The 12,816-nt window shown below is 48.3% G+C and overlaps 1 protein-coding gene across 1 annotated transcript in view; it reads right to left on the reverse strand.

Moving 5' to 3' along the window:
* Window positions 1-12,816, reverse strand: part of LOC109261022 (complement C3-like) — a 45,474-nt gene that overhangs the window by 6,981 nt on the left and 25,677 nt on the right. Inside the window, exons 20-29 of the mRNA XM_053898205.1 lie at window positions 10,448-10,590; window positions 10,130-10,342; window positions 7,971-8,037; window positions 7,776-7,862; window positions 6,818-7,021; window positions 6,308-6,383; window positions 5,861-6,020; window positions 4,848-4,946; window positions 1,977-2,133; window positions 149-321 (exon numbers count right to left, since the gene is read on the reverse strand). Coding sequence (XP_053754180.1) covers window positions 149-321; window positions 1,977-2,133; window positions 4,848-4,946; window positions 5,861-6,020; window positions 6,308-6,383; window positions 6,818-7,021; window positions 7,776-7,862; window positions 7,971-8,037; window positions 10,130-10,342; window positions 10,448-10,590 — 1,379 coding nt within the window. The remainder of the gene's footprint in view (window positions 1-148; window positions 322-1,976; window positions 2,134-4,847; window positions 4,947-5,860; window positions 6,021-6,307; window positions 6,384-6,817; window positions 7,022-7,775; window positions 7,863-7,970; window positions 8,038-10,129; window positions 10,343-10,447; window positions 10,591-12,816) is intronic.

Here is a 12,816-nt window from a genome sequence, read left to right on the forward strand (position 1 = left end):
AAAGGCCTGATCTCTCAAATCCATTCCAGCCACTATGGTTGCGGGACAGAAGGACGGCCCCTCTTGGTCTTAACATCTTCTCTGAGGGGCCAGTGGGAAGCCAGAGGAAGTAGGCATTCAGGTACATGGGGGATATGAGGTCACTTGCCTGGGTGGAGCCATATCTGTGGAGAATACCTCCGTATTCTCTCTGCTCTTTGAGCCAGTTTGCGACGGGAAGCACAGAGTCAAATTCTTTGAGCACCAGCAGGGCCAAGAGGGCATAGGATGTGGCCTCCACACTGTAGAGCTTCTTGCCAGGCTCCTCCCACTGTGTCTTGTCTGCAGAGAAACCCCCCAGTCCCCCATGCTCACTGCGCTGTCCAGTCTTGGGATGGCTCAAAGAAAACTCAGAAAAAGACTCACAATAGACTCCTTGGTGTTCAGGTGTCCTGACTGACATCCAAGGCCCTCAATCTGCTGACTCCTGCCTCACTCTCTTCTTTCATTAACCTTCACTCTTCCATTTCAATTCTCAACTGCAGCCCCACTGATCTACAGGAGATTCCCTAAACTTTCCATGGTCATTCTTACTTCCTGGGCCTTTTCACATTCTGTACCCTCTATGTATTCCCGGTTAATCCCATCCTGCACAATTCAGCTTCAATGGTACCCCCAAGAGTTTGTGAGGCCCTCCCTCTGTCTCTTAAAACATCATGTGCTGTCCTGTCCTAGCACTGTGATGCTCTATAGCAATCTATTTACTCATTTGTTTCCTCAACTGGAGTGTGAACCATGTTGGCAAGGGCTGTGCTGTATTCACTGCGATGTCCCAAGTGCCCACAAAAGCACTTGTGGCAGAGATCATCATTAAAAAGCATTCCCTCCTCAGGGACACCTGGGTGGCTCAGTCGGTGGAGCTTCCAACTTTGGTTCAGGTCATGATCTCACGGTTCAGGAGTTCAAGCCCCACATCAGGATGTCTGCTGTCAGCACAGAGCCAGCTTTGCAGTCTCTGTCTCCCACTGTCTCTGCCTCTCCCCTGCTCATGCCCTCTCTTTCAAAATAAATGAACATTAAAAAAAAACACTGCTCCCTCCTCCTGGGCACACAGTTGCAATGCATCTCCCATATGTCTTTGCAGGCAGGTGCAGCCACATGACTGAACTCTGGATGATGGCATGGACACTGGCAATGTTAGGGGCCCCTTCCATGCCTGGTCTACCTCCCTTGAATGATCCACCTGACCATTTCCCTTTCTGCTTAGATGGAGTGGATCCCAAGCACCCCGTGGTGGCAAAGTCATGAAAAGATAGAGGCCCAGATCTCCACATGACTGTCTGGAAGAGAGCTGTCCACCAACAACAAGCTTCCATTGTGCTAAACCACCTCAGTATATGTCCTGACATATGTTACATCAGTGAGTGCAAACCTGATGCAGTATATTACCTGAGCCAATGATTAAGTGCTCACTGTGTGCTGGGCACTGTGCTAAATTCCCTATGGCATTATCTTATCTAATCCTAATTACCCTTGAGATAATGACGACAACAACATCGGAATAGAGCTCTCACTGTATGCTAGACCTTCTACCTACATTACTCCTTCAATCTTGTCAACCACCTATGATGTAAGTATCTCCTTCAGATGAGGTCCAGGGAGGGTCCGTGACTTTTACAAAGTCGCACAGTGAGAATGTGGCAGAGGGGGATTTGAATTTGGGTCTGTTCTGATGTCAGAGCCCACGTCCTTGTTCCTGTGTCATAGCAAGTGCTCAAAACATAGCTGTTGAATGAATGATGCTACCTTCTTGTGTAGCTTACAGTGAGGATTCTGACACCTCAGAGCCATTCACCAAGCAGGGCTTAGCACCATCCACTCCAGCTCAACCTGAAGCTGCCCATCATAGCATAGCTTAGAGCCACATGCCAGCTCAAGATGACCACCCCCAAACCCTGGCCATGCATGCCTCTGTTCTTCACCAGGCTGCCACTCACCTTTGGCTGTGCTCAGAAATTGTTTGAGGAGGTCTTTCTCCAGTCTTCCCAATTGGGCCAAGGCATAGCCTGCAATGGCCACAGAATATGGTCTCCGCAGGTTCCTGTAGTGGGCTTCAAGATAATCTCCTGCTTTATACATGCTGCGCTCCAGGCTCTGTAAGAAACAGGATTGGGTTCTCTGGTAAGGTGCATACTGCTGCCACAAAGAGCTGGTAAGGATCACACAAATGTCAATTTCTGGGTGCGAAGATGGTTTCTGTCCCTGGTACATATTTGTTTAGGATGTTTTTTTTTTCTTTTTTTGGGGGGGGCAGATTTCCAGACATTTTAGTATGCATGAACTGTCTTGTTTCTGACTAACTCTGATGTGCCTGGGACAGTTTATATATCCAGTGGTGTTTTGGTAACAGTTAAGCACCAGCTCTCCGGAGTGTGTATGGGGGCCAGGGGTCTGTTTTATCGCCTGCCAATTACTGTGGTGTAAATGCTCCCACTGTGGGCAATTTCAAGCTACCAACGTAATGGCCCTCAACATAAAGGGGAGAATATGTGTCGCAGATAGACACTCATGACCTAGTATGACCCAGCTTCAGCACCCCACTGGGAAACCTCTTCTCTAATCATCAGCTTCACAGCTAACACTTACTATATGGCAGTCACACAGGAAATCGCTGAACTTCAGGATCCCATGGGGTTGGCATTATTTTCATCATCATCTCTACTGCACGAATGACAAGATTGAGACCCAGAGAGATGATGGAAGGAGGAAGACATGATGTGCAGCGTTCGCCAACTTTCTTGGTGTAAATATTACCGTGGCCAAATTCAAACTATGTGGAGTCAGTGAATGCAGAGTTGGGGGGAGGGGGGCAGTAGCACAGAATTAGATAGCATTTCCACCTTATAGGTACATAACCTCGAGATGGATAGATTTGTCATAGATAATGAGGGAAAGTAATGAAACAATCAGGAAGTGATGAGTTTTAGTGTTTCTTACCTTTGCTTTTAATGCTTAGCGTTTAGTCTAAAGTCAGTTTACATAATTTGCTTGAAAAGAATGATTGCGTTTAACAACTAGCTTGTGAAAGTCCTGGAAGTTTAACGGTTGGCTTTCACAGACTGATCCCAGCACACTTTTTTTTTTAATGTTTATTGGTATTTGAGAGAGAGAGAGAGAGAGAGGACAGCAGCAGATAGACAGAGACAGAATAGAAGCAGGCTCCAGGCTCCAAGGTGCAAGATGTCAGCGCAAAGCCCAATACCAGGCTGGAACTCCCTAACAGGGAGATCATGACCAGAGCTGACATCAGAGGCTCAACCGACCAAGCCACCCAGGCACCCTAGTTCCAGCACACTCCTGATCTGCACCCCAGCAATCTGCTTCTATAGCCTATGCTATGCTCAGTTATACTGTTGTGGTAGGGCCCCTCCCTAAGGAAAAAAAACAAAACAAAAACAAAACCTCAGGCAACCTGGCTATAAGAGTACTTGACATCCCTCATGACCCTGTAACATGAGATCCCTTGATCAGACTGCATGTTTGTGTGTTACCATATATGGGAGACAAAGGAGTAAAAGATATGTAAAACACTATGCCACCTGGAGTTAGGGGCTCAGTTCTTAGGGTATAAACCCAACTGAGCCTGCTGGCACGAATAAAGTTGCTTCCTGGAAAATAAGCCTCTATGTCACGACTCTCTCTGCAAGAATCCTGCTACAGTGTTGCCATTTTGTAGAAGAAAATGTTGGTGCCTTGCAGCAGAAACTAATCCTTTCCCAGCTGCCCAGCTTCCCTGCCCAGCTGCCTGTTCTCCATCTACTCTTGACTTTTGCAGAAACTTCGGTCTTTCATTCACTCAGCCACAGTGGAAGCAGCCATATTTGCCCAGTAAGACCTACTTCCTGCCCTCAGCTGATTGGACCAGGTATGACCACCTGACCCCGGGTGGGCCAATCAGAATTTCCCCCATGGGAATCTGAAAGCTCTAGGTTTGGTCTGGCTATTTCCCCAAGGAAGGCAGCCAAGTTCTGCTGGGCAGGCTGGGTGGCAGGGAGAGAGGAATTATTGGGCCCAGAACGGCCTGGGTCCCTCTGAGGCCCTCAAGTCAACAGCCCTGTCCCCTCTATCTTGAGTCCGATGAAGGGAGGGGCAGCTGCCTGAGGTAAAATCCTGGGCTCTCCACCTTGGCAAGCTAAGGTCAAACAAACCACTCTCAAACCCCAGGACAAAGCAGAGGGAGTAATTGCAGAGACTCTCGGGAGTCCGTCTTTCCAAGCTTCTCTGCTTCAGAACCAAAACCAGAGGAAAAAGAGACAGCCGTGAGCCAATATTTGTAATCATTTCCTTTTTGGGGGCATGGGCCCCTTGGAAAATTTCCTAAGAGATCTCCTGAACTAAGAGAGTAGCCTTGATGTGTTCTTGGGTCTGGGTTGTGCCTTTTCTTCAGGGAAGCAGCAAGGTATGCTGCACTGATCATGTAGCAGTGATGGGGAAAGCAGGCTGAGGGGGCTTTTGTTGAAATTGGCTGACACTCTCTGGACAGGGTAAAGCAGGCAGAAAGGACCCATTCTTTGATCTCTTTCTGTCTTAGTTTTCTCCTCTGTAACCTGGGGATAAGAAGAGTAGCCTACGTCTCGGACTCTTAGAAGGATTACAGGACTTAGCATGTGCAGCACCTAGATGAGCATCTTAGTTAAATGCTCAAAAAATGCTGGGAATTATTATGGTTTTATGGGCATTATGGTGGTGGCTGTGGTGGCTGCTATTGCACTGGGAGGACTGGGAATCACCTGAATGTAACACCTCACCCACCAAGGTGATGTGCCCTGGGTAGGGAGGCGAGAAGGAGAGGGTGGGTGGACACTTACATTGAACTGATCATTGCAAATATCTTTAGCCTCTTCCAATGCAATGAGAACAAAGGCTGTGAGGGACACATCCTTCTCCTTATTCTCCTGGTAGCCACCCTAGAATGGGAAGCAGGAAATAAGGATAGTATGACCACTATGTCCCCACATGCTGACCAAACCTCTTGTAGGGTCAGCAGGTCAAGGCAGGGGTGAGAATCTCCTCAGTGTCTCTCCCTAGGTGGGCCACACTCTTCAATATTCACTCATTCAGCAATTGTTGCTCATGCTGTGGAAAAGATGGTGAGTAAGAACCCGACACCAGTCCCACCCCCACAGTGCTCCCCATCTAGTAGGGGAGACAGACGTGAACCAATTGGCTCACCCGTAGACATACCGTTACAAATTGGTGAGTGCGGTGCAGGAGGAGAAGTGGATGTGGCAGTGAGATTGGAAAGTGGGAGTGTGACTCAATTGGGGAGATCAGGAAAGATTTCCCTGCAGGATGACCAGGGTTGGCATGCCAGACAGTGAGAACAGCATGTGAAAGGCCCTGTGGCTGGATACAGCAAGGCTCCTTTCAGTACAGATGGCATGTGGATGGGGGTAGGGGGATGGTGTGAGATTGGAAGCCTGAAAGGTCAGGCTAAGGCAATGATTCTCTACCTTATGCATGCATCAGCATCATATGGCGGGGGGTGGGGGGCTTGTAGCAACTGATTCCTAGGCCCTCCTCCTGAAGTGTCTGATTCCTGAATCTTGAGTCCAGCTTTGAGAAAATACATTTCTAACTAGTTTGAAGGTGATGCTGATGCTGCTGCCCTGGAGACCACATTTAGAGAACCACAGCTGTGAGTTGTTCTATATTTTCTGAATGAAGGGGGAGGGACTTCTGTTTTGCACTAGATTCTGAAGGCCTCTAGTCTTTGAGATGGAATAGTGACACTCTCAGCCAAAGGGCTAGCCTTTCTCCTGTCTATCCTGTGACTACAGCCACCCCTCCCCCCAGCCTGCCCTAAACCCTTGCCTCTTACAGTCATTTCTTGGGCAATTACGGGCGAATCTTCCTGGAAGACCCCGTCGGGTTTCTGCCTCTGTAGGATCAGCCATTTGACAGCCCCGCAGAGGACTTGGGAGTTGATGGCAATGAGATTGGCTGCCAGAGAGAAGACCTTGACCACGTAGGCTGTCAGCCTGTGGGCGGCACAAAGCGTCAGCCAATTGCCTCCGGGATCCAGAGACTGCCATTCCAGGAAACCAATGAGCAGAGAGGGGCGGGGCCTACAGGCTGGCCCAGCTTCCCCACCCAAGTTAGGCGCCAGCCTAGCCACAGGGGGCGCTTAATGTCCACAGGCCACGTGGCAGCTCAAGGTGGGCGGTTCATCTGTGTGGGCTGAGGGTCCATAGCATAGGGCCCTTTGGGCGAGACCTGGCGGGACCACCCAAGGCCGCCTTGCTCAGTGGGGTGCCAGACCGCTCACCAGGTGCTGGCTTTCCGGTTCTGGAAGGCCGCAAAAGCCGAGTTGTCTTGTCTGTAGGCCAGCTGCTGGGAGTACCCTGCAGGGAAGCCAGAAGTGTCTCCAGAGGAGCAGGGGCTGAGTGGAGGGGCTCAGGGGACAAGGATTCTCTGAGGGGGGCGAGACAGGGGTTCAGGGAGGAATGAGGGGGCTCAGGGCTGAGCAGGGAAGTCTGGGAGAGCGGAAGGGACTTCTAAAAGGGGAAGGAGTTCTCAGAGGAGAGGGGTTCAGAGAGACGAAGGATCTCAAGGGGGTTCAGGGCAAGGGGGCCTCAGTGAGACAGGGAGTTCTAGAGGGCTCAGAGGGGCCCAGGGTCTCAGAAAGGGCAAAGGTCAGGGGAGGTCTTTGAAAAGAAGGGATCCTGAAAGGGGAGGAGCTTAGAGGAAGGGCGTGGCCTGGAAAGGGGCCTGGGTCTCAGGGAGGACCCTGCTCTGGAGGTGGCTGGAGCAGAGAGGATCTCCCAGGCAGACCCACCTTTTTTGATGAGCTGTAAGGCTTCCTTTCGCTTTGTGGGTCCCAACTTGTCCCACTGCTCCGTTTGGTCCAGGTAATGGACGGCAATGACCGTGGGCGTCATGCTTTTCATGTTCTGCTCCCCGGAGCCCGAGGGGGTCACGATGAGGTGATTCAGTCGCTCAACGTTGATGGCATCCTCTGTCAACTGAGCCACCGGGGTCCCTGCAACCAGGCGGGAGGACAGGGCTCAAGCAACTCACCCACCATGGGGTGGGGTGAGAAGGGTCAGGGCTGTCCCCAGCGATCCCAGGCTCCAGGCAGCCAGTGCCAAAGAGGTCAGGGGCAGTTGGGGGCTGAGGGGACGTGATGGTAGGAAGTAGGAGGCGGGGGTAGGGGAGTGGGGAGGGTGTCTACATTTGTAGGGAAGGGGGTCTTATGCTTCACAGAAATCTGCTCCCTGAGCCTCTTACAAGTGGCAGATTAATTCTAGAACAATCGTCACCAATACTTAGATCATGCTTCATGCTGTTGCCAGGCGCTGTTCTAGAGAAACATCAGACAGTATCTCATTTAATCCTCTCAACAAGCCTTTGATATAGGTACTATTATTCACCCCATCACAGATGAGAAAACCAAGGGTCTCTCCCCAAAACCTTACAGCTTACAGGTTACAAGGTGCTTTTCCAGGAACTTCTTTTCCCTTCTGGCTCCAGTCGTCCAACTCAGGCAATTAGTTCCAGAATTTCCTGCTCTTGAACTATACTGTTTCTCATTTAAGCTTCTCTATCAGCAAAGGCTATTTGCTGAACTAAATACTGCCTGGAACCCTCTATAAAACAGATCAGGGAGGTGGCCTGCTGTTCTAGCTGTAGTGGAGGCAGGGGACGCACGGTGGTATATACACCCAGAATTCGGAGAAATTAGGTCCCCTTCTCCAGAGCTGTGCCTTCCTGGGCGAGGGTCAGTGGCAGCTCACCTTGCAGGAGGATCCTGGTCTCTGAATCTGTGTCTGGTACCTGGTCACTGAGGTCTGCGGCGTGGACCTCCTCTCGCTGCACTCCGTCTGCCAGTGGAATGGGAGGGACCCATGGCGTCACCCTCTCCCACAAGGCCCTGATTCATCCCCTACCCCGCACCCCCAGGTCTCACCCTTCTGCTGTGGATGACTCACTTTGGCCCCGGTTTTCTGGATCCAGTGTGTGAACGGCCACAGTTTTGTTGACTCTGATCCCTTCAGGCTGAACAGTGTTGGGATGGGATGGGGGAGGGGGAAGTCAGGTGAATAAAAGAACAGACACAGCTGATCAGCAGGGCATGGGCACGATGGCATCACCCATCCTAGTTCTGTGACTGGGAGTCAGTTTACCCCCACTGCCTCTCAAATGTCCTTAAAATAAAAGAATGTGCATAAAGTGCTGAGTTCAATGCCTGGCACTTAGTAAGCGCTCAGTTAAACTAGGGGCTATCTTATTATCAGTGTCCCAAGTGAAGCTCTCCTTCCATGCCGGACTGCTGCTGTTTGTGCCCTTCCATCACACATTCTGCTTGAAGCTGGTACTAACGCACACATTTTCCTTTGGAGACCCAGTCTCCTCCGTGGCATGCTGGTAAACATTTGGTAGCCATCTCTCCAGGAAGAAAAGATCCTGATTTGTGGCACTGGCAGTTTCCATCCTGCGAACATCCCTGCCACAGTAGATTTCAAGCTACCAGCATCAGAGGGTGCAGAATTGGGAGTTGTGGACACACTGGCTCTGGGGAGCCTTGTGCAGGCTCCGGCGCCCTCTGGGGTTTCTTCCCATTGGTGCCACACTGAGCCACCCTGGGACCCCTGATAAAAGGGATAATTAAGATTGTGCTCCTGGGGGTGCCTGTGGGGCTTGGTGGAAAAGCATGGGACTCTTGATCTTGGGGTTGTAAGTTCAAGTTCCACAGCGGGCGTGGGGATTACTTAAAAATAAAATCTTGGGTCGCCCGGGTGGCTTAGTTAAGCGTCTGATTTCAGCTCAGGTTATGATCTCACAGTTCATGAGTTTGAGCCTCATGTCGGGCTCTGTGATGACAGCTCAGAGCTTAGAGCCTGGAGCCTGCTTCAGATTCTCTGTCTCCTTCTCTCTTAGCCCCTTCCCTGCTTGCACTCTGTTGTCTCTTTCAAAATATATAAATATTTTTTAAAATAGAAAAAAATAGGGGCGCCTGTGTGGCTCAGTCGGTTGAGCATCCGACTTTGGTTCAGGTCATGATCTTGCAGTTCGTGGGTTCAAGCCCCGCATCAGGTTCTGTGCTGACAGCTTGGAGCCTGGAGCCTGCTTCCGATTCTGTGTCCCTCTCTCTGCCCCTTCCCCACTCATGCTCTGTGTCTCTCTCTGTCTCTCAAAGATGAATAATCGTTAAAAAAATAAAAAATAAAATCTTTTTAAAAAATTCGAGTTTGGTTATATTAAAGTCAGGAAAGAAATATTATGGTAAATTCTGGTTTGAGTATAAATAAGACACTTCACTGTAAAATAACACTGTGAGTTTTAAAGCATTTGCTTTTCAATGTTTCAATATTTTTTCAATTACTTTAACTTTTGGGGGGAGAATTAACCACCAAACAATTTCAACCATTAAAAAAAGACATGTGGATGGGAGCCTTCATTTTTCCTTTAGCTTCAGGCTCCAATTATGGTTTGACTTGGCACTGTCTCTATTTAAAATTTGATCTTTTGTTCATCACAGGTTTTTTGGCATTAATTATGATTCCTTACAATATTGCGTTAAAAGATTGTTGCTCTCATGACCTCACGTTTTGCTTGAAAATATTAATAAAGATGATAGGCTTTTATTTTTTATTTTTTTAAAAAAATTTTGATGTTTATTTTTGAGAGAGAAAGAGACAGAGTGTGAGTGGGGGCAGGGGAGGGGCACAGAGGGAGGGAGACACAGAACCCAAAGCAGGCTCTGCGCTCCCCACTGTCAGTGCAGAGCCCAACACACGGCTCAAACTCATAAGCTGTGAGACCATGACCTCACCTGAAGTCAGATGCTTAACTGACTGAGCCACCCAGGCACCCCAGTCACCCACAGGCTTTATTTTTATTTATGACTTGATCTAGTATTATTTTTGAGAATGTTCATCACTAAGAAAGTGTAGAAATGTAACTGTTCCTCACTTACTCACCCTAATCCTGGCCTTGCTTCCAATCTTGCAGGACTCCCAAACATCCTAAGCTGGACACTGGACACTCTTGGTGTCTCAGAGTCAGTGTCTCCAACCTGGGTTGACAGCATGGGGAGACAGGAGCCTCTCCCAAAGGACAAGGGACTGCAGGTGCCCCAAGGACTCACCACGACCTTCAAGGTCTTCATGACACCATCCGAGATGAAATGATTTTTGACAGCAGCCTTGACCTCCACGTTATGTAGGCCAACCTTCAGAGGCACGATGAGAAAAGGCACGGCTATTGAGGACTTGGCTGGGATGTTCAGAATCTGCTGATAGGGTTTCTTGGCGGTGGCCAGGCTGCAGAAGGCTGGGTTGTAGATCAGGGTCACCCTCGCCTTCCAGGGCAAGAGTATCAGTCAAGGGGCATGTGCCATGGTTCCCCCCCAACACCTGCCATCTTCCAATCTCTCCACCATACCTCTGCCCCCGCGGGAACCCACCTTGAGCTCCCCAACATCCTGGTAATTGTAGAGCACGGCCTGGATCTCCACTTGCTCATTGCGCACGACAGTGTAGGGTAGCCGCAGGTCGATGAAGAAGTCTTGCATCACCGTGACCTCATAGGGGTCAGCCACGCAGATCCCTGCCCAGGAGTGGAGTGTCAAGGGAAGGAGGTGGACAGGCTCTCAGTGCTTACCCCTCACTGCGAGAGGTGTGTCAGGCTCAGCCTGTGTTTGTGCAAGCCCAGGGGCTAAACAATTGCACAGGTGACACATTACCGATAGTGGTGGCAGCTGGGAGTCACTGTGATGTACGGTTTCCATTTTCTTCTTGTAGTTTTACTCACAGGTAGGTGTGCAGGGGGAAGGGCTCGAGCACACCCGAAGGGTCCATACCTGGGCTCTCCAAAATGGTAGCCTGAGCTCTCTCTGGTCCCTGGGCATTTGGAATGTGGCTAGCTCAGAAAACTTTTTAACACATGTTTGGAACAATTTGCATATGCCAACCTACCTTTTCAGCTGTACATTTTGCAAATCCTACAATACAGATCAAAGTATTTCCAATGAAAGGCTAGGGGTGCCTTTCCACTGACTGGCTCAGTCAGTGGTGGGTGTGATTCTTGATCTGGGGCCGTGAGTTCAAGCTCACATGGGGTGTGGAGATGACTTACAAATAAAATTAAAATCTTAAAAAAGAAAAATGGTAGCACCCTCATTGAAATGTTCTGCAAGTATAAAATATATGGTACATCAAAGGCTTAGTATGATGAAGTAAATGTATCTTTCATAATTTTGAGGTATTAATAGGTTATTCTCAAATATGAACAGATGGTTATAACATTATTATGAGTCTGATGATGCCTTTTTCAACATATTTTTCAACATATTTTTTAGCATATTTACCACATGTTGAAAGAATAATGTTTTGGAGACATCTGGTTAAAAAAATGTACAATAAAATTGATGTCACCTCCTTTTTTTTTACGGGGCTACCAGAAGATTTAAAATGACATGCATCATATTTCTGGTGGACAGTGCTGATCTACAGGAGTGAAAATGACTGCAAAAGCAATGGTTAATTTGTGATTCAACAGCTATAGGCTATATTCAAGCACAAGCACTGGGTTGATGCAAGCAAAATGTGCAAAAGCTTTATCATATTAAAAATGTTACACTAGGGGCGCCTGCGTGGCTCAGTCGGTTAAGCGTCCGACTTCAGCCCAGGTCACGATCTCGCGGTCCGTGAGTTCGAGCCCCGCATCGGGCTCTGGGCTGATGGCTGAGAGCCTGGAGCCTGCTTCCGATTCTGTGTCTCCCTCTCTCTCTGCCCCTCCCCCGTTCATGCTCTCTCTCTGTCTCAAACATAAATAAACGTTAAAAAAAATGTTACACTAAAAAAATAAATAAAAATAGTGTTGCACCAAGAAGTGTATTAAAATTTGGAGCACCTGGTTGGCTCAGGTGGTTAAGCGTCTGACTCCTGATTTCAGCTCAGGTCATGATCTCCAGGTTCCTGAGTTGGAGCCTGGCCTCAGACTCTGAGGTGATGGTGTGGAGACTGCTTTGGATTCTCTTTTTCCCTCTCTCTCTTCCCCCCCGCCCCCCACTCTCCCTCAGTCTCTCAAAAATAAGTAAATATTTTTAAAATGCAGTTAAAAAAGAAATATATTATAATTTAATAATTTTTGTGTGTCTATTCTTCAGTGTTGAAAAAAATAGAGACTTGAACAAAATCCTTATTTGCTAACCTACAGTCATTATTCATCATTCTCGGGGGGTCTGTTATAGTCACGGGAGGTAGTTATCATTTCTTATCTACTATTCATTTTTACATTTTTTTAATGTTTATTTATTTTTGAGAGGCGGAGCTGGAACGGGGGAGGGGCAGAGAGAGGGAGACACAGAATCTGAAGCAGGCTCCAGGGTCTAAGCTGTCAGCACAGAGCCCGACGCAGGGCTCGAACCCATGGACCATGAGATCATGACCTGAGCCAAAGTCAGACACTTAACCAACTGAGTCACCCGGACACCCTCCGCTCCCTGTTTTCACATTTTATATATATATATATATATATATATATATATATATATATATATATTTTCATGTATATATATTTAATGTATATGTATATACTTAATGTATATATATTTAATGTATATATATTTAATGTATATATATTTAATGTATATATATATATATTTAATGTTTCTTTTTGAGACAGAGAGAAACGGAGCATGAATGGGGGAAGGTCAGAGAGAGAGGGAGACACGGAATCTGAAGCGAATCCAGGGTCCGAGCTGTCAGCACAGAGCCTGGCACGGGGCTCGAACTCACGAACCATGAGATCATGACCTGAGCTGAAGTCAGA

Source organism: Panthera pardus, unplaced genomic scaffold (genome assembly GCF_024362965.1).
Source record: "Panthera pardus isolate Hobbes unplaced genomic scaffold, ASM2436296v1 HiC_scaffold_8, whole genome shotgun sequence".
NCBI lineage: Eukaryota > Metazoa > Chordata > Mammalia > Carnivora > Felidae > Panthera > Panthera pardus.